The following is a 25,748-nucleotide window of genomic DNA, read 5'->3' on the forward strand; positions in this document are numbered from 1 at the left end:
AATATAAAATTGGTGGCACTGCTGCCCATTTGCACACTGAATGAGCCATGGCTCCAGTGAGCATTGCATCTCCTTCGTTGTTTACAGGGCACTGCTTTGCACTTTTATAGTAATTGCATCAATTCCAACTCACAGCATCTTCATACCTTTTAAGTGATAAGACCAAGGCTGTTCCACCATTGTGCTGTGCCTCACAAATAACGAAGAAGCCAGGACCCCTTCAATCAGCTGATCGGTGGAGGCGCTAGGGGTCCGTAAATACTCCTGATCGGCTTATCCTAAATTAGGCCATCAAAATGTAAGAAGACTCCTTTGAATGGACTGTATAATCTTCTTTCTTCAGATGCACACCACTTTTCTTTCTCATGTCTTTCTGCTTGCCAGGGGTGGTGGACTCCTGATAATGGACAGTTCAGACCAGCGACGTGGTGGCACCATTGGTCTGGGCTATGAGCTCTCCTATGCTGCAAGCATTGGCAGCCTTGCCTCTGCAGCAATGGTGGGCACAGACAGATGAGGGCCGCTGCGCATGAACAGTATACGGCTTCTTTGCAGTCTAATAGCTTGTAATAATGCACAACGACATCTACTTTGGAAGTGGAAATGGGCCCCTTTAACCCATGGGGCTCTGTAAGTTGCACCAATGATACGTCCACCCGTGTTCTGCAACAGCGCTGATCCTGAACTGTGCTTGCAAACTGGAGAGCAGAAAGCTTGAAACTGAGTGCTCTTTGCCCAGGAGACCGGCCACTTGCAGATCATTAAACTATAAAGCACAAAAATTACAAAGTTCTTGTTTTTACAAGCACTTTAAAATTTTAACTGAGACAACCCTAATAGTGTCTCCACATGGTCCTTTCTGCTTCAAAATGTGACTTCCATTGGTTAAGACTAAGGTCTAAAAACCAGATGAAAAACATCTAAAGATAGCATGAACACATTCTCCAATACCCACCTTCAACATTCATAACAAGTCACCTAAAAAACCCCAGAAGTCTGATTTTCCAGACACAAATATTTCTAGGTCTTTCATCATTGCTCCACCAAATCTTTGCTGTCTGATCCTTATTTGCAGCAGCAAAAAAGACTTTCTCTGAGAATCCGCTTAAGGTATTGTTCCGTTTGTTGCTCAGCCTATAGCTAAATCTCTCGACTCCACCAAGCGCGAATGGTTCTTCCAATGGGGAGATGAAAATGTTGGGGGAACATCAGATTCCGGCATTTCCAAAACTTTTATCCCACAAGCGTCCACCATTGGGTGACAGTCAGGAGATCACAGACACATGGGACTGTTGACAGATCGTCCCGATATCAGCAAATCGGGACAAGTATAGGGGTTGTCCCAAAATTACAACTTATCACCTAAGGATGGGTGAAGAAGTAATCACACATGCGCAGAACTCCTATTCCAGTAATAGGTGGGGTTTCCAACGACCAAGCACTTTTCACCTATCTTTGTCCTCCTCATCAAGTCTATCGACACTGAATGCATCGATGACTTCAAAACATTCCCCCTCAAAAAATAAACAAAATCTAAGAAAATGGCACAAAAACAAAATGTTCTCCAATACCGGAACTACGCGTTGCCTCATTCACCCACCTCTATGGCATCTTTAAATTCCTCATCAGGTTCTGCTTCTTCGGCTTCTTCCACACTCCCCGGAGAGAAATCCTGTACAAAAATAAAACAAAATTATTTTATGACATCTTTAATATTTACTATTAATTTTAGACATTTTTCATCAATGCTATGTAACATGTTTGTATATATATTCTACATGAGAACTTTACAAATCCATAATAAATAATATAGGCACAACTTTAACTTTTCATTTCATTCCTGGGCTGGAATCTCCCAGGATTACCTGTTTGTTCAGTGTTTAGATTCTATTTTTCCATGGAAAAGTTGTCTCGTCACAGGCAATCGCTTTACTACGAGAGGGGCCTCGGCAATCAGCTACTGAGAGCTTGGATAATCGACTTTGTCAGTAATGAGTATGATGGAGCCATTTCCCTAATGTAAAATAGATTTGGAAATGTAATATCACATGGTGGCCACTGGGATAAGTGGTCATCCACGTCATTTATGAGTGACCGGAGTCTGGCAGGACAAAGCAGATTCTTGGTGGACCTCTCAAAAACCAAGGACGGTATGGCGTTGGTCCATTCGTCTACACAAATTTATGAAGATTTTGAAGGTGTTTGTAGGGCTTTTCACCAGAAGAGTGTTTGTGAGGTCAGGTCCTGATGTTGCGGGGAGACCAGGCACAAAGTCTACGATTTAGTTGTTGGATGGGGTGAAGGTCAGGTCATGTTCTTCCACCAAACTCTCCCAACCATATCTGTATGGAGCTTGTGCACTCGGCACAGTCATGGGGAGCAGAAAAGGGCCTTCAAACTGTTCTCACAAAGCTGGAAGCTTCAATTATTCACAATGTCCTGTATGTGGAAAAATTAAGATTTCCCTTCAATGGAACAGAGGGGACAAACCTAAAAGAACTGCCCCCATATCATTATGACCTCTGTCCAATTTACAATAGGAACTATATATCGCGGTACATAGCGTTCCCAACACACCCACCAAACCCAGAAACAACCATGAGACTGTTAGATACTAAGCCTGATTTGCTACTCCAGTGATGACGTGCTTTCCACCACTCTAGCAGATGCCTGGCATTGTGCATACGGTTCCTCGGCAGCTGCTTGACCACTGAAACCCATTTCATGAAGCTTCTGATGCACAGTACTTGGATTGATGCCACTTCTAGGGGCAATTTGTAACTATGTAGTCAATGATTTTTACATGCCATGCACTTCAGCAATCTGGGGTCTCGACACGTACGTTTGTGTGGTCTACACCTGCATGTTTGAGCTGCTACTTCTTTTAGACGCCTCTCATGATCACAAGATGATGGCATCCAACGACAGCGCCTTGTTTAATAACACCGAGTTCTTCGGGGTGACCGGTAAAACTAGCAAGATTTGTCCATGGAGATCGCATAGCTGCGTGCTGGACTTTACGCACCTGTGTGCAATGGGTGAACTCAAAAATTAAGATGGGTGCACACATATACGGTATTTGCCCTACATCACCAAAAGTATCTTTCTAATCTTTTTTTTTTCTTTTCTTTTTCTTTCCATGGAACTGAAAACGTCAGACGGGACGACAGCTCCGGTGATCGGAGGGATATTGCAGACTTCAGGTGATTGCTTTAATAAACTCACTATAAAGATCAAACTCATCATTCATGGAGAGAAATACCGGCGCTCCAATATCATTATAAAGTCTAATCTTCATCTAATCCGTGCACATACACGGCGTCAGCAAAACGAAAACTTGGCTGCAAAGAACCAACTAGTTTACGATCGCTGGACGCTGAAATGAAAAGTTCAGGTGTTACAGGAAAACTCCGTCAAGAAGCTGAAACGCGCCATTATATTCAACTATTAGGGACCCAGTAATGAATAACTGGCAATGGAGGGACAGAAGGGCCCGGGAGCACTGCTCTGTCATGGAGGTCCTCCTCTGGTGACAAAAGTGAATGGCTGAAGGAGCAATGTGTCAGCTACCAGGGTCTGACTCCAGAAAATCATCCCATCAGCTGTACTGAACACAGCTGAGCTCTCGACCAGATCACCTAAAGGGAACGGGTCATCACCTAAAGGGAACAGGTCATCACCTAAAGGGAACGGGTCATCACCTAAAGGGAACGGGTCATCACCTAAAGGGAACGGGTCATCAGCTAAAGGGAACGGGTCATCAGCTAAAGGGAACGGGTCATCAGCTAAAGGGAACGGGTCATCAGCTAAAGGGAACGGGTCATCAGCTAAAGGGAACGGGTCATCAGCTAAAGGGAACGGGTCATCAGCTAAAGGGAACGGGTCATCAGCTAAAGGGAACGGGTCATCAGCTAAAGGGAACGGGTCATCAGCTAAAGGGAACGGGTCATCAGCTAAAGGGAACGGGTCATCAGCTAAAGGGAACGGGTCATCAGCTAAAGGGAACGGGTCATCAGCTAAAGGGAACGGGTCATCAGCTAAAGGGAACGGGTCATCAGCTAAAGGGAACGGGTCATCAGCTAAAGGGAACGGGTCATCAGCTAAAGGGAACGGGTCATCAGCTAAAGGGAACGGGTCATCAGCTAAAGGGAACGGGTCATCAGCTAAAGGGAACGGGTCATCAGCTAAAGGGAACGGGTCATCAGCTAAAGGGAACGGGTCATCAGCTAAAGGGAACGGGTCATCAGCTAAAGGGAACGGGTCATCAGCTAAAGGGAACGGGTCATCACCTAAAGGGAACGGGTCATCACCTAAAGGGAACGGGTCATCACCTAAAGGGAACGGGTCATCACCTAAAGGGAACGGGTCATCACCTAAAGGGAACGGGTCATCACCTAAAGGGAACGGGTCATCACCTAAAGGGAACGGGTCAACACCTAAAGGGAACGGGTCAGCAAAAAAAAAAAAAAAAAAAATCACCTTTATTTAATTAGATGTTTCTATTACTTTTAATATTTTAACATCATGATCTATATATAAAAAAAGCTTACAGGGGAACCATGACATCACATATTGTGAGGAGGAGGTGAGCTGTGACATCAACTATTGTGAATGGTGGATCCTGTGTTATCAGTCATTGTACAGGAGGAGGAGGAGGTGAGCTGTGACATCATCTATTGTGAATGGTGAATCCTGTGTTATCTACTGTATATAGATGTTATCAGTCATCGTACAATAGGAGGAGGTGAGCTGTGATATCAGCTGTGATTGGTGGATCCTGTGCTATCTACTGTAGATAGAGGTGTTATCAGTCATAACATAGATAGAGGTGTTATCAGTCATAATAGAGGTGTTATCAGTCATTGTTCAGGAGGTGAGCTGACATCTATTGTGAATGGTGGATCCTGTGTTATCTACTGTATATAGAGGTGTTATCAGTCATTACACAAGAGGAGGAGGTGAGCTGTGATACCACCTATTGTGAATGATGGCTCCTGTGTTATCTGATGTATATAGTAGTGTTAAATCCGCACTGAAATAAGGTATTTAGCAATTTATAGTAATGTCTTTCCCACATCAGCTTATCATGTCCTTTGCATTGTGATAGGTTCGACGCTTAACGACTCTGTCGTATCGAAAGCATAATACATCACGGTATCCTAGGACTCGTTGAGATGAGAATGTCTCAGCAGGTCACTAACCACCGCAAACTGAGAACATATGGTGTACGACGGTGCAACACTCATTTATACCCCGTCGTCACCCGTCTCTCTAGTAGACGCCAAATCCACTGAGTTTTTCGGGTTCCAGGAAAAATTAATCGTTTCCAACATGCAGTGATGTGTTACTCCATGTAAACAGTTGTATATCCTACAGAGCAATCTGCTTAACACAACCGCTGCTACAAATCTCTATCAGCTCTCTGATCAGTGGGGGGATAATTTTGGGACCCCTGACTAGGCCCCACAAGAATATTTGGCATCCGTTCTGCGGGGTGCACAGGTATAATGGGCCAAAATGTGCAGAACGCTTTATCCTTATAGTAGGGGTGCCTATTTTGTTCCCTAAGAACCTGGAATTGTATATTCCTGCTATTCCTTCTGAGGAGCACACGTATCCTCTGTTTCCGGTAAATAGAAGTCCATTTCCAGGAGGACTAACAGAGGAACAATATAATGAAAAAAATTGAAAAAAAAATGCAATTTTTTTTTTTTTACATTTCCTTTTCTTTTTAGATTTTTTTTTTTCTATAATCAGGTAATCAGTATTACGGCTGTTATATCCAACACAGGAGTTTTACACAGCTTTTAGAGACTTGGCATGTATCAATCAGCAGAACTGTACTCTGGACAGGAAAGCTAGGTCCCATCCCTTTGAAAGCACAGTTGGATTTTCGGAATGGCCAGTCCAAAAAACCCCATTAGCTGCATCCAAAAGTGTGATACCATCTGGTTTTGGCAATTCCTGAGAAGGACCTAAAGGAATTCTCCACCTTTGGAGCTATTATTCATTTTTTTAAAGGAATGTATTTCAGGCTAAAAATCATATTTTGCAATCCTGTTCCATTAAAAATGTTGCACAGTTTGGCTTTTACAGGATTCTTGTTTTTCTGCACATTCAATTTTGGTACGGTCTGCGGTCTGAGAGAAGCTCAGAAAAATACAGATAATAAAATAGAATTGCAAAAATGATTTTTACCTAAAATATATATGCATTTAAGTAAAAAAAAAAAGTATATATATATATATGTGTGTATATATATATATATATATATATATATATATATATATATATATATATATATATATATATATATATATATTTTTTTTTTTTTTTTTTTTCCTTTAATTAAATGCATATATTTTTAGTTAAAATCATGTTTGCTAGAGGGAAGATCTTGAGAAGAGAGGAAAAAAAAGGTCTGTCGCTATTAATCAATTGTGTGACCAAAGACTAGAGAAGAACTAAGTTTTGCAAATTAATAAATTTATGGCCGACTTGATTCTGTCCAAATTGAAAAGTGCCCCAGTTGCCGTGAAAAGATGTTTTAAAGCCTCTGAGGTTTCTCCAGACTCCAAAGTCTGATAAAATATAGGGGAGGAACCACGTTTAAAAAAAAAAAAAAAAAAAATTCACTAGTCCTCTGCATGAATCTTTGTTTTTTTTCGGCGCCGAGATGTATGGGGCCGTGTGTGAAATACTTATAATTTATATTGAGGAGCCATTTTGCTGAAGACCGCCGGAGGTTAACCTGAACATACACAGTCCCCAGCGCAATTTTGCTGGAGACCACCTGAGATTAATCTGAACATATACAGCTTCTGGCGACATTTTGCTGGAGACCACCAGAGGTTAATCTGAACATACACTGCCTCTGGCACCATTTTGCTAGAGACCACTGGAGGTTAATCTGAACATACACCGCCTCTGGTGCCATTTTGCTGGAGACCACCAGAGGTTAATCTGAACATACACTGCCTCTGGCGCCATTTTGCTGGAGACCACCAGAGGTTAATCTGAACATACACTGCCTCCGGCGCCATTTTGCTGGAGACCACTGGAGGTTAATCTGAACATACACCGCCTCTGGTGCCATTTTGCTGGAGACCACCAGAGGTTAATCTGAACATACACCGCCTCTGGCGCCATTTTGCTGGAGACCACCAGAGGTTAATCTGAACATACACTGCCTCCGGCGCCATTTTGCTGGAGACCACTGGAGGTTAATCTGAACATACACCGCCTCTGGTGCCATTTTGCTGGAGACCTCCAGAGGTTAATCTGAGCATACACTGCCTCTGGCGCCATTTTGCTGGAGACCACCAGAGGTTAATCTGAACATACACTGCCTCCGGCGCCATTTTGCTGGAGACCACTGGAGGTTAATCTGAACATACACCGCCTCTGGTGCCATTTTGCTGGAGACCACCAGAGGTTAATCTGAACATACACCACCTCCGATGCCATTTTGAAAAATGGCAGCTAGCTGTTTTTGTGTAATTTAAATCAGTCAATTTGTTCATCTCTGCTGGGGGCATTTTGCTGCATCTCTGTAGCATAGTGCCACATGTGTTACTCCCAGAATTTGCTGCCTGCGAGATCTGCAAAATGTCAGCTCTTTGCCCTGTACCGTAATACGCCGCGGATTTTATCTTGGCCGTCAAATAGCACGCGTTCCACAATATAGCAACCCAAAACAGGAGAAATATTAAATTTAGTCGTAAGGGGCAGATATTTTTTTCCCGAAAACACATTCATCGTCATAGAAACAAGCAGGATCGTATCGCAGCCCACAAAGGAGAGTCGGGCTCGGGGCCAGGCTTGGACTCGGCGCAGCGGCTCTGCCAGGCTAGGTCTGATTTAGGACGCTCCGTCAGTGTCGGAGCAGGAATACAACTCTGTGGGATCTCGGTATCTCCGGCCAAAAATCCAGATGGGGAGGCAACTGATTGCTGAGGAGGACAAACGAGTCTCTCGCACGGTCCGGGGAGTATTGAAGGAATGTGCGGAATCGTGTAACCATTATAATGCAATCTAATGATCCTCAGATGAGGAAAATCATTTATGTTGAATGCAAGATGAATTATGGAGAACGCGAATGATCAAAAGGAGATTGAACTAATATCCTGATCATTCTTCCTTACTTAATGAAAAACACATTGGATTTGTTTGCAAAAATCAAGAGAATACGTAATAGGATAGAAAAAAAATATACCAGGAAGTGGCTGATAACAGGGAACAATAGCCCCACTGTACAAAGAAACGGTTCTGCAGATTTCTAATAGACGGTGTTGCCCATAGCAACCACGGCACAACTTTTATTATTCTAAGAGCAAAATGAAAGCTGTGCTCTGATTGGTTGGTTTTGGGCACCAGACAGCATTTCTTACGCTTTCTGGCCCATAGGAACCAATCACAGCGCAGCTTTTATTTTTCAAAAGGAAAATATGAAACGAAAGCGGTTCTGTGATTGGTTGCTATGGGGCAACAGTCTTTCTTACACTTTTCGGTCCATAGCAGCCATTTTTCAAAAAAAAAAAAAGAATACGAAATTAAAGCTGAGCACTGATTGGTTTCAAAAGGCAATAGGTTACTATGGGCAACATCTTTTATTATTATTATTTTTATTCTCCTCACTCTCCCTCATGTGTTTCGCTTGATCACCATTTTCTCAGGTTTTTTTTTCTACATGGCGTCAGTGAAAGGAAAGAAAGTCGCGACTAGAGATGAGCAAATCAATCCATTAAAAAAAAAAAAAAAAAAAAAACTCGTTACAAATTTCCAGAAAATCTCAGATTCTTATGAACATGAAATATATTTTTTTTTATTGTATTTGCAGGAATCCGTCCGGCCGACATTTTGCCAAACTGTTCTCTGAGGGCTGAGAAAGTGTCAAAGTAAAGCAACAACATGTTATTACTCATCGGTTTTTCCCTCTACATCCAAACAGCGCCACATCCGTCCGCAGGTCCTGCGTAGTATTGCATCTCAGCCCCAATCCAATCAACCGACCTGTGCTGCAATACCAGACACAACCTATGGACAGGTGAGGCGCTGTATCTGGAAGAAAGCAGCCATGTTTCTTTCTTTTTTTTTTTTTCATGCTGGATGATCCCTTCAATAGTTACTCACTTCTGAGGTGCTCAATACTGGGGTGGGGGTTCGATCCGCAACCGGCACGGGCTCGACCTCTTGCGCTGCTTGCGTTGGTTCTATTGGAGCCGTCCCGCTGCTGCCTCTTTGCTGTAGAGATGCTTTACATTCTGCGACAACTAAAAGACAAAGAAATAAGTCATGAAAGACATCTTAAGTAGATTCATACGGACTTCATGGAGGTAGCAGCCGCCATCATGAATGCGACCATCAAAGCCATTTGCACAGCCCACCAATTTTCACCTTGATTCTATACCTGTAGTTCGTGGCAGCCATCATGTCGGTGGCTGCTACATCTGTAGGTCCCCACAGAGGATAGATTTCTGGTTAATGCTGGACATATCACAGGAGGACAATGAGCCTAAGGGTGTGTGCACACGTTGCAGTTTCTGCTGCGGTGTACAGTGCCCTTTTAGTCTATGGGAAAATACGGTGCAGAATTTTCCGCGTGGATTTGCTGCGGTTTCAAAACCGCAGCATGTCAATTCTTAGTGCGGATTCCGCTGCGGTTTGACACCTGCTCCATGACAGGTGTCAAACGGCAGGGGAAACCCGCAGGCTAAACTGCAGAAAATCTGCCGATAAACCGCAGGTCTTTTGACCTGCGGATTTACACAAATCCGCGCTGAAAATTCCGCAGCAAAATCCGCAACATGTGCACACACCCTAAGGCTATGTGCACACGATGCAGATTTCCAGCGGATCCGCAGCGGATTTTACCGCGCAGAAACGTTGCATATCCGCATTGTGATGTACAGTAGCATGTCAGTCAAGAAAAAAAAAATGCTGTGCAGACGCTGCAGATTTTTCCGCGCGGTTTTCTTGTGGTTCAAAATATGCAGCATGTCACTTCTTTTGTGCGGTTTTCCACCTGCTCCATTCTCCAAATCCGCAGGGGGAAAACCGCACAAAAACCGGAAGAAAACCGCAATAAAAAAGGAAGAAATCCGCAGGAAAAATGCCGGTCATTTGACCTGCGGATTTCTTCAATTCTGCGCGGAAAAATCTGCAAGGCAAAAAAGTACGTCTGCACTTAGCCTAAAAATTTTTTTCTCATGCCAAACTTTTTTCATTTTTAATTATAGGGCAAGATGTGATTCCCACTGGGGCCAGAGATCGTCTGTATTCCTGAGCTCCTTAAAATGCTGAAATGTCTCCAAGAGTGGTTATGACAAGGTCATGAACCTAAGAAAGGTTGTCCGGTCGCATGATATTGGTGACAGATCCTTACTATAGGTCTTCAATATCAGATCGGTAGGACCTGACAACTCACCAATGTCAAGAGAATAGTAGCTGTTCTGCAGCACCTGGCAGCGGCTGCTACACTTTGAACGTGGCTGGCAGAACACATCTTTCAATGTTCACATCCAGCCATTGCCAGACCTGCCAACCATTGTTCTGAGGCGTCGCCGATGCTGGACCCCTACCCATCTGATACTAATGACCTTCAAAGCAAGGCGATTAAAGCTGTTGCTAAGTAGGTACATTTTCATTTTTTTCCCATACTTGCAGTTTAAACAGCAGTTATTTTTTTCAAATATCCAAAATAGTTTTGCAAATTTTTAATGTTATTTTCATGCTATCTCACTCACCCTCCCGAAATCATTGCAATATAGTTGGGAAAATAAAGAAAACTTCTGTTGGTTTTTCGCTTTTTTTATAGGACCTCAAAAGGACCACTAAAATGCATTTAATAATTTGTTCCCCTTTCCGTAAATTTTTTTTTTTTTTTTTTTTAAATATCAGGCAGTGCCCTCTATACAGAGATCAGAAAGACAGAGGCAATATTAAGCCATCTCTGCCTTCTTCAATGTGGAGTCGGACTGTATTTGACTGCTGGCTCCCCACTCCCTTATCAGCACAATGTCATGCAGCCACTTTACTCTGCAATGACATTTCAGAATGTCACTGCAGAGTACAACGTGGACCGTCCGGACAGTAATAGTCAATGGGCAGTCCAGAAGTAGTAAACGACAGGTCATCAATATCTTCTGACAGACAACCACTTTAACGGTAAGACGTTTTAATTCTCTGTGGGTCAAAATTAAAAATGTTCAAAAGGTTTGCTCTTTTTTAAAAGTTACAAATGGAATCCTTAAAAAGAACAAAAGAAGCCAAATTAACCAGCATCCACCCTCCATTCCAGTTGGCTTCACTAGGTTGGAAGATATGTCACAGCCCCCAGTATCCCCCCATTAAATGGGTGGCTATTCCCGCTGGAGGCGCTGGGATCAGTACACCGTTAACTAACAAATGACGTTTGCGGAGGAATCTGGCAGGGTCTTATTCCATTTTCCCCACTGAGAACCCATGTGTACTCAGCCCAATTGGGAGGAATAATGGTCAGCTAAATGAACGTTTGGCCAACAGTTATAGAAAGTGTTCCGAAGATTAGTTTCAATGACAGGTCCCCTTTAAGCAAAATATTTGCACCCAACGGTAACACCTATTGTGTTCCCCAACCATCAGAATTTTTTTTTTTTTTTGCAAAACTTTTAAGATAAATCTCCACTTTAAAGAGCACCTTTTATTATTCTGTACGGTACAATTGATCTGGATCCAAGACTATTAGTTCTGCCAAGAGCCATTAAAGATCCTGGCAGGCGATACTCCAGAACATTCTTCAGGATCCTTATCTCTAGTCTAAATTTGTATAAATCTCAAAAGATGTGACTCAGACTTAAAAAAGAAAAATTATAGATCAATCTGACCCTATCACATTTCTCTCTAAGTCAAAAGGCTACTTTGCCATTTTGCGCACTCGGAGATCTCCAGCAGTGGCGCCACAGAATGGGGGGGTGCAGACTTCATTACGAAGTTGCATTTTTGAGCTACGTTTTTACTTTGGTCGGACCCCCCCCTGACCCCGCAAATTATCACCTATCCTATGGATCCTGAATAACCCTTTAGGGAAGTTTTTGAAAAACTAATACAGTTCCCAAATGCCGCCATAAAGTGCCCAAAATCTAATACCACCATACAATACATACCTATGTTATGCCCCGATACAGAGAATCTTCGCCTATTTTGGGAAAAAAAAACCCAAATCCTTTCCAGCCACATTTGGAATTCTACATGCAAATTAAGTTGCAAGTGCAACAAGGGCGGTCCTAATCCTTTTTCCCAAATCCCTCCCTTTTACCTTTGATTGACAGCTCCAATGTCACCACCTTCTGCCCTGCACAAGTCAACGGGGCACTGCAGGACAAGTAGAGAAGATGAGCCGCAGAGGGGAAAGCAAGGCGCACATTCCAGATTTCTGTGCAGAAGACAATAGTGTTGCAGAAAGACCGGCCATCAATCAAACGCAAAGGGGGAGGAACTGTGCAGCATTTACAGCCGAGTGCCGGAGCACATTTGCACCATGGGTTTAAGTTAATTCTCTCTGCAATGCCAATGCGTGCTGCAAAAATAGATTGCACATCTTGCACCCGACACTTTCGTTGCTTTGAAGCTCATTTTAAAAAGTTTTTTTTTCCCTTGAATTTTCGATCCTTTTTTTATGTAATCCATTTCTAAGCTATTTTGACCTCCCACCGACTATAAATGATACTTCGGTCATATTCCCCTTTAAGGAAACTGGGATTTATTTTTTGTGCATTTTCTATCATTTTGTTACCTTTATCCATTTATAAGATGTCAACTAATATTTCTTCTTCTTCATCGGTGCGGGCCAACTTTGCAATCATTGAGAAATGCAACCGTCTCGAACTGACCAGATGCAGTGAGTCCTTGTGCAAATAGAGCAATCTGCTCCCGGTGCCATGTAAGCCGCAGCCGCCCGACATCTGCCGTCCCCTCTGATACAGATCAGGAAATTTTGCAAGGCACAACATAAATATTCACAGCGAGCATAATTGCCCGTGTTCCCGGCTGTCCTTAACGCTCTCGCCCGCGTTAAAGTGACATTTGGACGAATCGCACAAGGTCCCATCAAGTATTGACGCTCCGGCCAGATGGAACGGCGCACATCGCCTGTAATTACCGGCACGATTGCCTCCAGACCACGAGATCCATCCAAAATCTGACACTCCGCTCAGAGACTGGGTCCAGGATCTATGCGGGGTGCACACACATATGCAAGACACTTCCTTCTATTCACACCGGATAGCGAAGTGTCTGATCCGGGAACACCAAGGGTGCCAGAACGAAAATGGACAAAATTTGCATTCCAGCAATCCAAATGCAAACATCTGTCCCTTCTTTATCCCTGGAAAGACTGAACCGAGGAATAAATAAAAGGCAGCAAACCAAAAAGCCATGGGACTCCGCCTGTGTCCAACCAACGCAACGCACAAAGCATTATTATTACATTGTAACATTTGCATCTGCAACTTTCATCCTTCTTTTTCCCCCCTCTAGAAAACAGATCACATATTATCCTGACACTCCCTGCCATATCATTAAAAAAATCCTTTCTTAAAAAAAAACAAAAAAAACCCATGCATCGTACATATTTTTTAAAAAATGGATATACTCGCTATAACATGCATCCGTTTGCATCAGTGTTAAAATGGATCAGTAGGGGCGTAACGATCGTGTTTGCAGAGGGTGCGATTGCGACCAGGTCCATACGGAAGAGGGCTCCACCCACACCAGCACTAATTTCACCTGGATGTGCCTCCTCAAAAGGGGAAGGATGGGGGACATAATCCCCGGAAGGGGCCCAGCATGGGGGACATAATCCCCGGAAGGGGCCCATCATGGGGGACATAATCCCCGGAAGGGGCCCATCATGGGGGACATAATCCCCGGAAGGGGCCCAGCATGGGGGACATAATCCCCGGAAGGGGCCCAGCATGGGGGACATAATCCCCGGAAGGGGCCCAGCATGGGGGACATAATCCCCGGAAGGGGCCCAGCATGGGGGACATAATCCCCGGAAGGGGCCCAGCATGGGGGACATAATCCCCGGAAGGGGCCCAGCATGGGGGACATAATCCCCGGAAGGGGCCCAGCATGGGGGACATAATCCCCGGAAGGGGCCCAGCATGGGGGACATAATCCCCGGAAGGGGCCCAGCATGGGGGACATAATCCCCGGAAGGGGCCCAGCATGGGGGACATAATCCCCGGAAGGGGCCCAGCATGGGGGACATAATCCCCGGAAGGGGCCCAGCATGGGGGACATTATCCCTGGAAGGGGCCCAGCATGGGGGACATTATCCCTGGAAGGGGCCCAGCATGGGGGACATTATCCCTGGAAGGGGCCCAGCATGGGGGACATAATCCCTGGAAGGGACCCAGCACGGGGGACATTATCCCTGGAAGGGGCCCAGCATGGGGGACATTATCCCTGGAAGGGGCCCAGCATGGGGGACATTATCCCTGGAAGGGGCCCAGCATGGGGGACATAATCCCTGGAAGGGACCCAGGATGGGGGACATTATTCTATTGTAAATAGAAATAAAAGGTAGGGGGATGCAGCTGCAGCTAGTGTCTCTGAGACTGCATGCTGTGAGAGGGGAGATGGAGCAGATGACATATGACTATAGGATATGGGAGAAGCAGAACACCAGGCTACCCCTTTACACATGTCTGAGAACATCAGAAAAGGGAGGTTTTTGTTTTTTTTACTTGCGATTCCCTCCCAGCTAAAACCTAAAGCATTCTAAAATCGCTACACGTTTCCTCTAGTTACAGCTGATCTCCGGAGGTTACTAAAGCCGGGCACGCTTCATTCACAGAATTGCTGTGCAGCTTCAATTAATAAAGTGAGATGTGTTGATGAGACAAACCTGACTGAAAATCAGTTGTGATTGATGCAGTTTCTCTAATGGCCACTAGATGTCAGGCTGCACTACAGAAATACATTTTGCTTTACAGCAGGCTGTAAAAGCACTAGCCATTATCTCACAGTGAGTTCTGTTTTGCGTCACACGCGCCATTATTTTAGCATTTAGAAATTGCATCAGTGGGCAATCCATAAAAGTATTTTCTGGCAATATTATATACATGAATTTTAATTATTACGGTAACTTTGATTAACAGCCATGTAAAATATGGTAGCAGATTTTTATGGAGTGGTGAAACACTACACATTTGGTCTGCAACCTTTATTCATTCTTAACACTTCAAGAGTAATCTGACTCGTTGCTCCGACATGGGGAGATACAGTCGCTGCCTGCATGCATTCAATGCTCACACGCAACGGAGGCCTGAAGCTTACACCCGGCCTACCTGCGATGCTGCTATGGAGTGAAAACACTGCCATCTAGTGGCAACTTTTTAGTACTGCATTTTTTTACAAAAAATTTAATCCAATGCGAATACATACATTTAGTTTTAGCAGTATTCTTATTTAATTGCTCTATATCTGTGAATTTCAACATAAAATTATTCTAGGAGCAAGATGGTCATTGTAGCTCCACACGGACGGGGCGAGGGAGTCAGTCGCTTACGGATGAGGCCAGGGGGCGTCCAAATTTGTTCTGTGAATTGCTGTCTATAGTGATTGCAGTTAAGGGTTAAAAAAAAAAAAAAAAAAAAAAAAAAGCCCTTTGACTGCTCTCCTAGATCTGCTGTGACTCCATAATAAATATTGCTATAAACCGCTGACTACAAGATGATTAAAGCTTACATGAGACATACAACGGCTAATTATATTAGTAAGAGAAATCTAATGACTATGGCGGACGGAAAATGAAATCTAACGGCGCGGATTACTTATTATTGATTGAGGAGTCATCGGTCCAGATACCGGGGGAAACGCTCCATTCATCTTACTTATTGCTTTCACGATACATAATACAGTATGGAACGATTATCTGTCTGGGCAGCGATCTATGAAGCGGGCTGCGAAATCTGCAGTGCACACTGCCCCCCGGTGGACAATGGGAGCAGTGAACATTGCTGCTGGCGATTCCTTGGGTGCACTTGTGCTGATGTGATTATCTACACCAAGAAATATTTAGGGGTCGTGTTAAAAGGTAATTTCCTCGACCCCAGATTTAGACCCTAGACCTTCCCTCGCTTTCTTGACCCTGGGTCACATATAGTTAACAGGTCTCATGATCCACATAAATAGGGCTCTCGGGTAGCACGGCAGCCCTTCGTCCGGTATTATACCGTCCCTCTTTGCTTCAGGTGGCACAACACACACCACTGGCATCTCCTCGGGGGACTGTCTCGATCTCACAGCAAGCCTCTATTGCTTCCCCACTATGGCTGCTTACAGGGCTGGCTCCTTTACTTCACTAAGTCTCTTACTTCTTTCCTTATGGGTGGACATAGTTTCCTCTGCTTAGGACAGTAACAGAGGCAATCCCTAGGCTACAGTTGTGGCCAAAAGTATTGACACCCCTGGATTCTGTCAGATAATACTCAGTTTCTTCCTGAAAATGATTGCAAACACAAATTCTTTCGTATTATTATCTTAATTTAATTTGTCTTAAATGAAAAAACAAAAGAGAATGAAGCAAAAAGCAAAACATTGATCATTTCACACAAAACTCCAAAAATGGGCCAGACAAAAGTATTGGCACCCTCAGTCTAATACTTGGTTGCACAACTTTTAGCCAAAATAACTGCGACCAACCGCTTCCGGTAACCATCAATGAGTTTCTTACAATGCTCTGCTGGAATTTTAGACCATTCTTCTTTGGCAAACTGCTCCAGGTCCCTGATATTTGAAGGGTGCCTTCTCCAAACTGCCATTTTTAGATCTCTTCACAGGTGTTCTATGGGATTCAGGTCTGGACTCATTGCTGGCCACCTTAGAAGTCTCCAGTGCTTTCTCTCAAACCATTTTCTAGTGCTTTTTGAAGTGTGTTTTGGGTCATTGTCCTGCTGGAAGACCCATGACCTCTGAGGGAGACCCAGCTTTCTCACACTGGGCCCTAGATTATGCTGCAAAATTTGTTGGTAGTCTTCAGACTTCATAATGCCATGCACACGGTCAAGCAATCCAGTGCCAGAGGCAGCAAAGCAACCCCAAAACATCAGGGAACCTCCGCCATGTTTTACTGTAGGGACCGTGTTCTTTTCTTTGAATGCCTCTTTTTTTCTCCTGTAAACTCTATGTTGAGGCCTTTGCCCAAAAAGCTCTACTTTTGTCTCATCTGACCAGAGAACATTCTTCCAAAACATTTTAGGCTTTTTCAGGTAAGTTTTGGCAAACTCCAGCCTGGCTTTTTTATGTCTCGGGGTAAGAAGTGGGGTCTTCCTGGGTCTCCTACCATACAGTCCCTTTTCATTCAGACGCCGACGGATAGTACGGGTTGACACTGTTGTACCCTCAGACTGCAGGGCAGCTTGAACTTGTTTGGATGTTAGTCGAGGTTCTTTATCCAACATCCGCACAATCTTGCGTTGAAATCTCTTGTGGACGGAAAAGAAAAATTGACATCTAGGGAGGTTAGCCACAGTGCCATGGGCTTTACACTTCTTGATGACACTGCGTACGGTAGACACAGGAACATTCAGGTCTTTGGAGATGGACTTGTAGCCTTGAGATTGCTCATGCTTCCTCACAATTTGGTTTCTCAAGTCCTCAGACAGTTCTTTGGTCTCCTTTCTTTTCTCCATGCTCAATGTGGTACACACAAGGACACAGGACAGAGGTTGAGTCAACTTTAATCCATGTCAGCTGGCTGCAAGTGTGATTTAGTTATTGCCAACACCTGTTAGGTGCCACAGGTAAGTTACAGGTGCTGTTAATTACACAAATTAGAGAAGCATCACATGATTTTTCGAACAGTGCCAATACTTTTGTCCACCCTCTTTTTTATGTTTGGTGTGGAATTATATCCAATTTGGCTTTAGGACAATTCTTTTTGTGTTTTTTCATTTAAAACAAATTAAATGAAGATAATAACAACAAAGAATTTGTGTTTGCAATCATTTTCAGGAAGAAACTGAGTATTATCTGACAGAATTGTAGGGGTGTCAATACTTTTGGCCACAACTGTATATTGTCCCTTTACGCTCTCCATATGGGCGGGCATTGCTTTGTCTGACTGGGACCGCCCCAGAGGTAACCCCCTTCTCTACCCTGTTTCCCCGAAAGTAGGACCCCCCCCGAAAGTAAGACAGGGTGGGGGTTACGGGGGGGTCCTTCAATGTAAGGCCTCCCCCGAATGAAAGACAGGGTTGGGGGCCGCTGTGAAATGTAAGGCCCTTACCTTTGGGCCGCCGCTGTCCCCCATTGGGTCCCCAGGCTCCAGAGGTGTCCTCAGGTGCAGCTGGGCGGGTCCAGCGCTCATGGGGTTAACTCGCCGTGTTAACCCCGCAATCCGCCCAGCTCAACAGCTCATTGGCCGCCCCTGTTCCCCACGTCACCGCCGGCCCCCGGCTCGAGCACTGATTGGTCCAGCAGCTTGGGCTGTAATTGGCCGCCCCAGCCCCACGTCACCGCTGTTTCCCTGCTGATTGGCACAGCGTTCCCTGCAGCACAGGCCTTCCGCACCCACAGCCGCACCGCAGAGGAAAACGTCCAGCATTTAAAAACCAAGTAGGGAAACATGTACTGTATAGGGTATGGGGCTGTGTGCAGTGGGATACGGCACTGTTATGGGGTGTGGGGCTGTGTGCAGTGGGATACGGCACTGTTATGGGGTATAACAGCATGTTAATAAATGTTAATTTAATGGTTAAAAAGAAATTGTCATTTTTTTTCGGCTAATGGTAAGACCTCCCCCGAAAGTAAGACAGGGTGGGACTTTTTGGGGTAAAATTAATGTAAGACAGGGTCTTACTTTCGGGGAAACACGGTATAAGGGCTCTTCATCCTCTCGTTATAGTCGCCACGGCTTACTCTGTTCGGGACAGTCACTGAGGCAGCCCCCCTACTCTGTAATGTCTCTTCATCCTCTCTTTAGGAGTATGGCTTCCTCTGACTGGGACAGCCCTAGAGGCAACCCTACTCCTCTGAAACGTTTCTTCATCCTCTCCTTAAGGGCATCCATGGCTTCATCTGACTGATGCAGTCTCCGCCTGTAATGACTTCTCACCCTCGCGTGACGGGCATGCGTTGCTTACTCTGCCCGGGGCAATTACAGAGGAAATCTCCATTCGGTTATGTAGCCTGTGGCGGCACGCCATGTCTGACCAATGTACTCGCCTCCCAGCTCCAAGTCGCAGACTTTTCAGCATGTAAAGCTCCAACCTACTGCTGATGCCCTCTGCACCCGACCCGAGCAGAGGAAAGACGACGCTTAAATAACGTCTGTCTGTCACGGTCGCCTCTGAGCCTCTCAGACATCGAGCTGAAACCCTTGGCTGACTGGCTGCTGCGATGTGCGGCAATATGGATGAAAAGCGCCTGGTTATCACGAGAGCTGTCATAGGCTCCTATATTCAGACTACATACAAGACTACACCAGACGCTTGTGTGAGACTCATTCTACTAAAGGCCAGACCCTAGTCAGCAATGCTGCACAGATATCCTGCAGCTCTGCGCTCTACACATTACACACACACAGCTCCGCTGTGCACATATCACACGCACTCCCAGCTCTCAGAGGCAAAGTGTGCACAGCAGAGCGGTGTGTGTAATGTAGAGGTGTGAATGCATGTCAGACGATTCCCAAATGCTGAGCAGAGCTGTGCGTGTGTAATGTGTACACAGTGGAGAGTGCGTGCGTGTGTAATGTGTACACAGTGGAGAGTGCGTGCGTGTGTAATGTGTACACAGTGGAGAGTGCGTGCGTGTGTAATGTGTACACAGTGGAGAGTGCGTGCGTGTGTAATGTGTACACAGTGGAGAGTGCGTGCGTGTGTAATGTGTACACAGTGGAGAGTGCGTGCGTGTGTAATGTGTACACAGTGGAGAGTGCGTGCGTGTGTAATGTGTACACAGTGGAGAGTGCGTGCGTGTGTAATGTGTACACAGTGGAGAGTGCGTGCGTGTGTAATGTGTACACAGTGGAGAGTGCGTGCGTGTGTAATGTGTACACAGTGGAGAGTGCGTGCGTGTGTAATGTGTACACAGTGGAGCGTGCGTGCGTGTGTAATGTGTACACAGTGGAGCGTGCGTGCGTGTGTAATGTGTACACAGTGGAGCGTGCGTGCGTGTATAATGTGTACACAGTGGACCGTGCGTGCGTGTGTAATGTGTACACAGTGGAGCGTGCGTGTGTAATGTGTACACAGTGGAGCGTGCGTGTGTAATGTGTACACAGTGGAGCGTGCGTGTGTAATGTGTACACAGTGGAGCGCGCGTGCGTAATGTGTACACAGTGGAGCGCGCGTGCGTTTGTAATGTGTACACAGTGGAGCGTGCGTGTGTAATGTGTACACAGTGGAGCGTGCGTGTGTAATGTGTACACAGTGGAGCGTGCGTGTAATGTGTACACAGTGGAGCGTGCGTGTAATGTGTACACAGTGGAGCGTGCGTGTAATGTGTACACAGTGGAGCGTGCGTGTAATGTGTACACAGTGGAGCGTGCGTGTAATGTGTACACAGTGGAGCGTGCGTGTGTAATGTGTACACAGTGGAGCGTGCGTGTAATGTGTACACAGTGGAGCGTGCGTGTAATGTGTACACAGTGGAGCGTGCGTGTAATGTGTACACAGTGGAGCGTGCGTGTAATGTGTACACAGTGGAGCGTGCGTGTGTGTATAATGTGTACACAGTGGACCGTGCGTGTGTGTATAATGTGTACACAGTGGAGCGTGCGTGTGTAATGTGTACACAGTGGAGCGTGCGTGTGTAATGTGTACACAGTGGAGCGTGCGTGTATAATGTGTACACAGTGGAGCGTGCGTGTAATGTGTACACAGTGGAGAGTGCGTGCGTGTGTGTATAATGTGTACACAGTGGAGCGTGCGTGTGTGTATAATGTGTACACAATGGAGCGTGCATGCGTGTATAATGTGTACACAGTGGAGCGTGCGTGTATAATGTGTACACAGTGGAGCGTGCGTGTAATGTGTACACAGTGGAGCGTGCGTGTAATGTGTACACAGTGGAGTGCGCGTGCGTAATGTGTACACAGTGGAGTGTGCATGCGTGCGTTTGTAATGTGTACACAGTGGAGCGTGCGTGTGTAATGTGTACACAGTGGAGCGTGCGTGTGTAATGTGTACACAGTGGAGCGTGCGTGTGTAATGTGTACACAGTGGAGCGTGCGTGTAATGTGTACACAGTGGAGCGTGCGTGTAATGTGTACACAGTGGAGCGTGCGTGTAATGTGTACACAGTGGAGCGTGCGTGTAATGTGTACACAGTGGAGCGTGCGTGTAATGTGTACACAGTGGAGCGTGCGTGTGTGTATAATGTGTACACAGTGGACCGTGCGTGTGTGTATAATGTGTACACAGTGGAGCGTGCGTGTGTATGCAATGTGTACACAGTGGAGCGTGCGTGTGTAATGTGTACACAGTGGAGCGTGCGTGTATAATGTGTACACAGTGGAGCGTGCGTGTAATGTGTACACAGTGGAGCGTGCGTGTAATGTGTACACAGTGGAGTGCGCGTGCGTAATGTGTACACAGTGGAGTGTGCATGCGTGCGTTTGTAATGTGTACACAGTGGAGCGTGCGTGTGTAATGTGTACACAGTGGAGCGTGCGTGTAATGTGTACACAGTGGAGCGTGCGTGTAATGTGTACACAGTGGAGCGTGCGTGTAATGTGTACACAGTGGAGCGTGCGTGTAATGTGTACACAGTGGAGCGTGCGTGTAATGTGTACACAGTGGAGCGTGCGTGTAATGTGTACACAGTGGAGCGTGCGTGTAATGTGTACACAGTGGAGCGTGCGTGTAATGTGTACACAGTGGAGCGTGCGTGTAATGTGTACACAGTGGAGCGTGCGTGTAATGTGTACACAGTGGAGCGTGCGTGTAATGTGTACACAGTGGAGCGTGCGTGTAATGTGTACACAGTGGAGCGTGCGTGTAATGTGTACACAGTGGAGCGTGCGTGTAATGTGTACACAGTGGAGCGTGCGTGTAATGTGTACACAGTGGAGCGTGCGTGTAATGTGTACACAGTGGAGCGTGCGTGTAATGTGTACACAGTGGAGCGTGCGTGTAATGTGTACACAGTGGAGCGTGCGTGTAATGTGTACACAGTGGAGCGTGCGTGTAATGTGTACACAGTGGAGCGTGCGTGTAATGTGTACACAGTGGAGCGTGCTTGTGTGTAATGTGTACACAGTGGAGAGTGTTTGTGTGTAATGTGTACACAGTGGAGAGTGTGTGTAATGTGTACACAGTGGAGTGTGTGTGTAATGTGTACACAGTGGAGTGTGTGTGTAATGTGTACACAGTGGAGTGTGTGTGTAATGTGTACACAGTGGAGAGTGCGTGTGTGTGTGTAATGTGTACACAGTGGAGAGTGCTTGTGTGTAATGTGTACACAGTGGAGTGTGTGTGTAATGTGTACACAGTGGAGAGTGCGTGTAATGTGTACACAGTGGAGAGTGCTTGTGTGTAATGTGTACACAGTGGAGAGTGTGTGTAATGTGTACACAGTGGAGAGTGCGTGTAATGTGTACACAGTGGAGAGTGCTTGTGTGTAATGTGTACACAGTGGAGTGTGTGTGTAATGTGTACACAGTGGAGTGTGTGTGTAATGTGTACACAGTGGAGAGTGCTTGTGTGTAATGTGTACACAGTGGAGTGTGTGTAATGTGTACACAGTGGAGTGTGTGTAATGTGTACACAGTGGAGTGTGTGTGTAATGTGTACACAGTGGAGTGTGTGTGTAATGTGTACACAGTGGAGTGTGCGTGTAATGTGTACACAGTGGAGAGTGCGTGTGTGTGTGTAATGTGTACACAGTGGAGAGTGCTTGTGTGTAATGTGTACACAGTGGAGTGTGTGTGTAATGTGTACACAGTGGAGTGTGTGTGTAATGTGTACACAGTGGAGAGTGCTTGTGTGTAATGTGTACACAGTGGAGTGTGTGTAATGTGTACACAGTGGAGTGTGCGTGTAATGTGTACACAGTGGAGTGTGTGTAATGTGTACACAGTGGAGAGTGCTTGTGTGTAATGTGTACACAGTGGAGAGTGTGTGTAATGTGTACACAGTGGAGTGTGCGTGTAATGTGTACACAGTGGAGAGTGTGTGTAATGTGTACACAGTGGAGAGTGTGTGTAATGTGTACACAGTGGAGTGTGTGTGTAATGTGTACACAGTGGAGAGTGCTTGTGTGTAATGTGTACACAGTGGAGCGTGCGTGTAATGTGTACACAGTGGAGCGTGCGTGTAATGTGTACACAGTGGAGCGTTTCGTGTAATGTGTACACAGTGGAGTGTGTGTGTAATGTGTACACAGTGGAGTGTGTGTGTAATGTGTACACAGTGGAGTGTGTGTGTAATGTGTACACAGTGGAGTGTGCGTGTAATGTGTACACAGTGGAGAGTGTGTGTAATGTGTACACAGTGGAGAGTGTGTGTAATGTGTACACAGTGGAGTGTGTGTGTAATGTGTACACAGTGGAGAGTGTGTGTAATGTGTACACAGTGGAGTGTGTGTGTAATGTGTACACAGTGGAGAGTGTGTGTAATGTGTACACAGTGGAGTGTGTGTGTAATGTGTACACAGTGGAGTGTGTGTGTAATGTGTACACAGTGGAGAGTGTGTGTAATGTGTACACAGTGGAGAGTGTGTGTAATGTGTACACAGTGGAGAGTGTGTGTAATGTGTACACAGTGGAGTGTGCGTGTAATGTGTACACAGTGGAGAGTGTGTGTAATGTGTACACAGTGGAGTGTGTGTGTAATGTGTACACAGTGGAGAGTGTGTGTAATGTGTACACAGTGGAGAGTGTGTGTAATGTGTACACAGTGGAGTGTGTGTGTAATGTGTACACAGTGGAGAGTGCGTGTAAGGTATAAGAAAAACTCAAAACCTGACTCTCGTCTAATTCACAGCAAACTAGGGAGGGAACGCAGCAGAGGACGTGGTCAGAGAACGACGATCAGGACTCTGGCTTTATCCCCTTCCCACAGAAGCCCATTTTTTCTTCGAAGAGCCATTACTTTTTTTTCCATACAAGTGCTTGTTATTTATGGGACAAGTTTGTAGATCTGAATGTCACAATTCTCTATAAATATATGATGTGCAAAAAAATGTAAGTGGGATAAAACATCGAAAAATATGCAATTGTTTCCATTGTTTTTTTCAGCTCTGTTTCTTTTTTTTTTTTTATTCAATGTGCAGTAGAAATGGACCTGGATCACTGATTACTGAGGTCAGTACAATGACAGCAAAATCAAACTGATAAAGTGTATTATATACACACACACACACACACACACACACACACACATATATACCTACATCTACTTTCTTGCAAAATTCAGAGGTTTCTAAAAAAATATATATATTTTCTTTTTTCTCCCGATTTTTTTTTTTTATTATTATCATCTATAATGTTTGGGCCTAATTAATTCTATATTTAGGTTAGGTGCATCGGTAGTTTCACAATGTGGCAATACCCAATTTGCACATTTTTTCTTTCTATATTTTTGGATTGGAAAAAGGACCGGATTTAAATTTTTAGGGGTGTTTATATATTTTTGTAATCTTTTTATTAATTAAAAAAAAAATACTAATGATTTTTTTAATTTTTATTAAGCACACTTACTTTGGCATTGCAGTGGTACTGCAGTGATTATAGCACACTCCTATAAAACACATCCCCACCCCTACAGGTGGCATTGAAACACCAGGGCCAAGTCTGATGATGTAGCATTCTGGTGTCATGGCAAAAAAAAAAAAAAAAAAAATATCTGATCCCATAATTTCCATGCCTGAGATATGCGGAATCACTTTCCTATTTATTAGACAAACAGGGTTTTTGTCAAATTTCCACTGCCTACATTATTAAATAGCTCTTGGACCTGATGACTTTAGTGGAGGTCTCACGCATTCAGCAAAGCATCACATTAGCTAAGCATCAAGCAAAAGGCAGATATTCCATGGCAGTTAGTCAGGGCAGGAGTCAGGTAAGTCCTTGCCATCCACATTCACCGTCCCATCCCTTCTCCATCACGACTCGTACACATCAGCCCCTCTCGCCTTCCCTCTTCCATGTACACCTCCCATGCACTTCTCACCTTCCTGAAAAATCTCAGCCCATCTTTCCCATACACATCGCAGAAAAAAAACTTCTTACTATTCCAATAACTACTTGCCTCTTTATCTTCCTACTCCTACTGATTTCGGGGGACATCTCCCCCAACCCCGATCCACCATTCCCCAACCTCAACCCCTACCTCATATCAAAACAATAATAATTATCTTATTAATATTGCTTGCACTTCCTCTTCTCCCTCTTTTAATTGTGCCCTCTAGAATCCACGGTCTGTATGTAACAAACTTCCTTTCCTGGACAATTACTTTCTGAACAACTCTCTTAATCTGTTGGCTCTCAATGAAACCTGGAATCAGGACTCTGACACCGTCTCCCCTGCTGCCATTTCCCATGGTGGCTTACAATTCTCCCATTCCCCGAGACCCACAAACAGACCTGGTGGTGGAGTCGGCATTCTCCTATCCCCACAAAGCACTTTCCAGGTCATCTCCCCAGTTACATCACTCTCATTCTCTTCTTTTGAGGTCCACACCATCAGGCTCTTTCGTCCCCTCTCCCTCAGAGTAGCGGTCATATACCGGCCCCCAGGCTCACCCACTCACTTCCT

General features: G+C 45.1%; 1 protein-coding gene across 3 annotated transcripts in view; it reads right to left on the reverse strand.

Annotated features, from left to right (window-relative positions):
* Nucleotides 1-25,748, reverse strand: part of ZFYVE27 (zinc finger FYVE-type containing 27) — a 113,740-nt gene that overhangs the window by 42,113 nt on the left and 45,879 nt on the right. For all 3 annotated transcript variants that reach the window (XM_073552846.1, XM_073552845.1, XM_073552847.1), the window contains exons 7-8: nucleotides 9,133-9,272; nucleotides 1,601-1,672 (exon numbers count right to left, since the gene is read on the reverse strand). In XM_073552846.1, the coding sequence (XP_073408947.1) occupies nucleotides 1,601-1,672; nucleotides 9,133-9,272 (212 nt within the window). The remainder of the gene's footprint in view (nucleotides 1-1,600; nucleotides 1,673-9,132; nucleotides 9,273-25,748) is intronic.

The sequence above is a fragment of the Dendrobates tinctorius genome, unplaced genomic scaffold (assembly GCF_039654945.1).
Source record: "Dendrobates tinctorius isolate UK_male_01 unplaced genomic scaffold, ASM3965494v1 ptg000196l, whole genome shotgun sequence".
In the NCBI taxonomy this organism is placed as follows: Eukaryota; Metazoa; Chordata; class Amphibia; order Anura; family Dendrobatidae; genus Dendrobates; species Dendrobates tinctorius.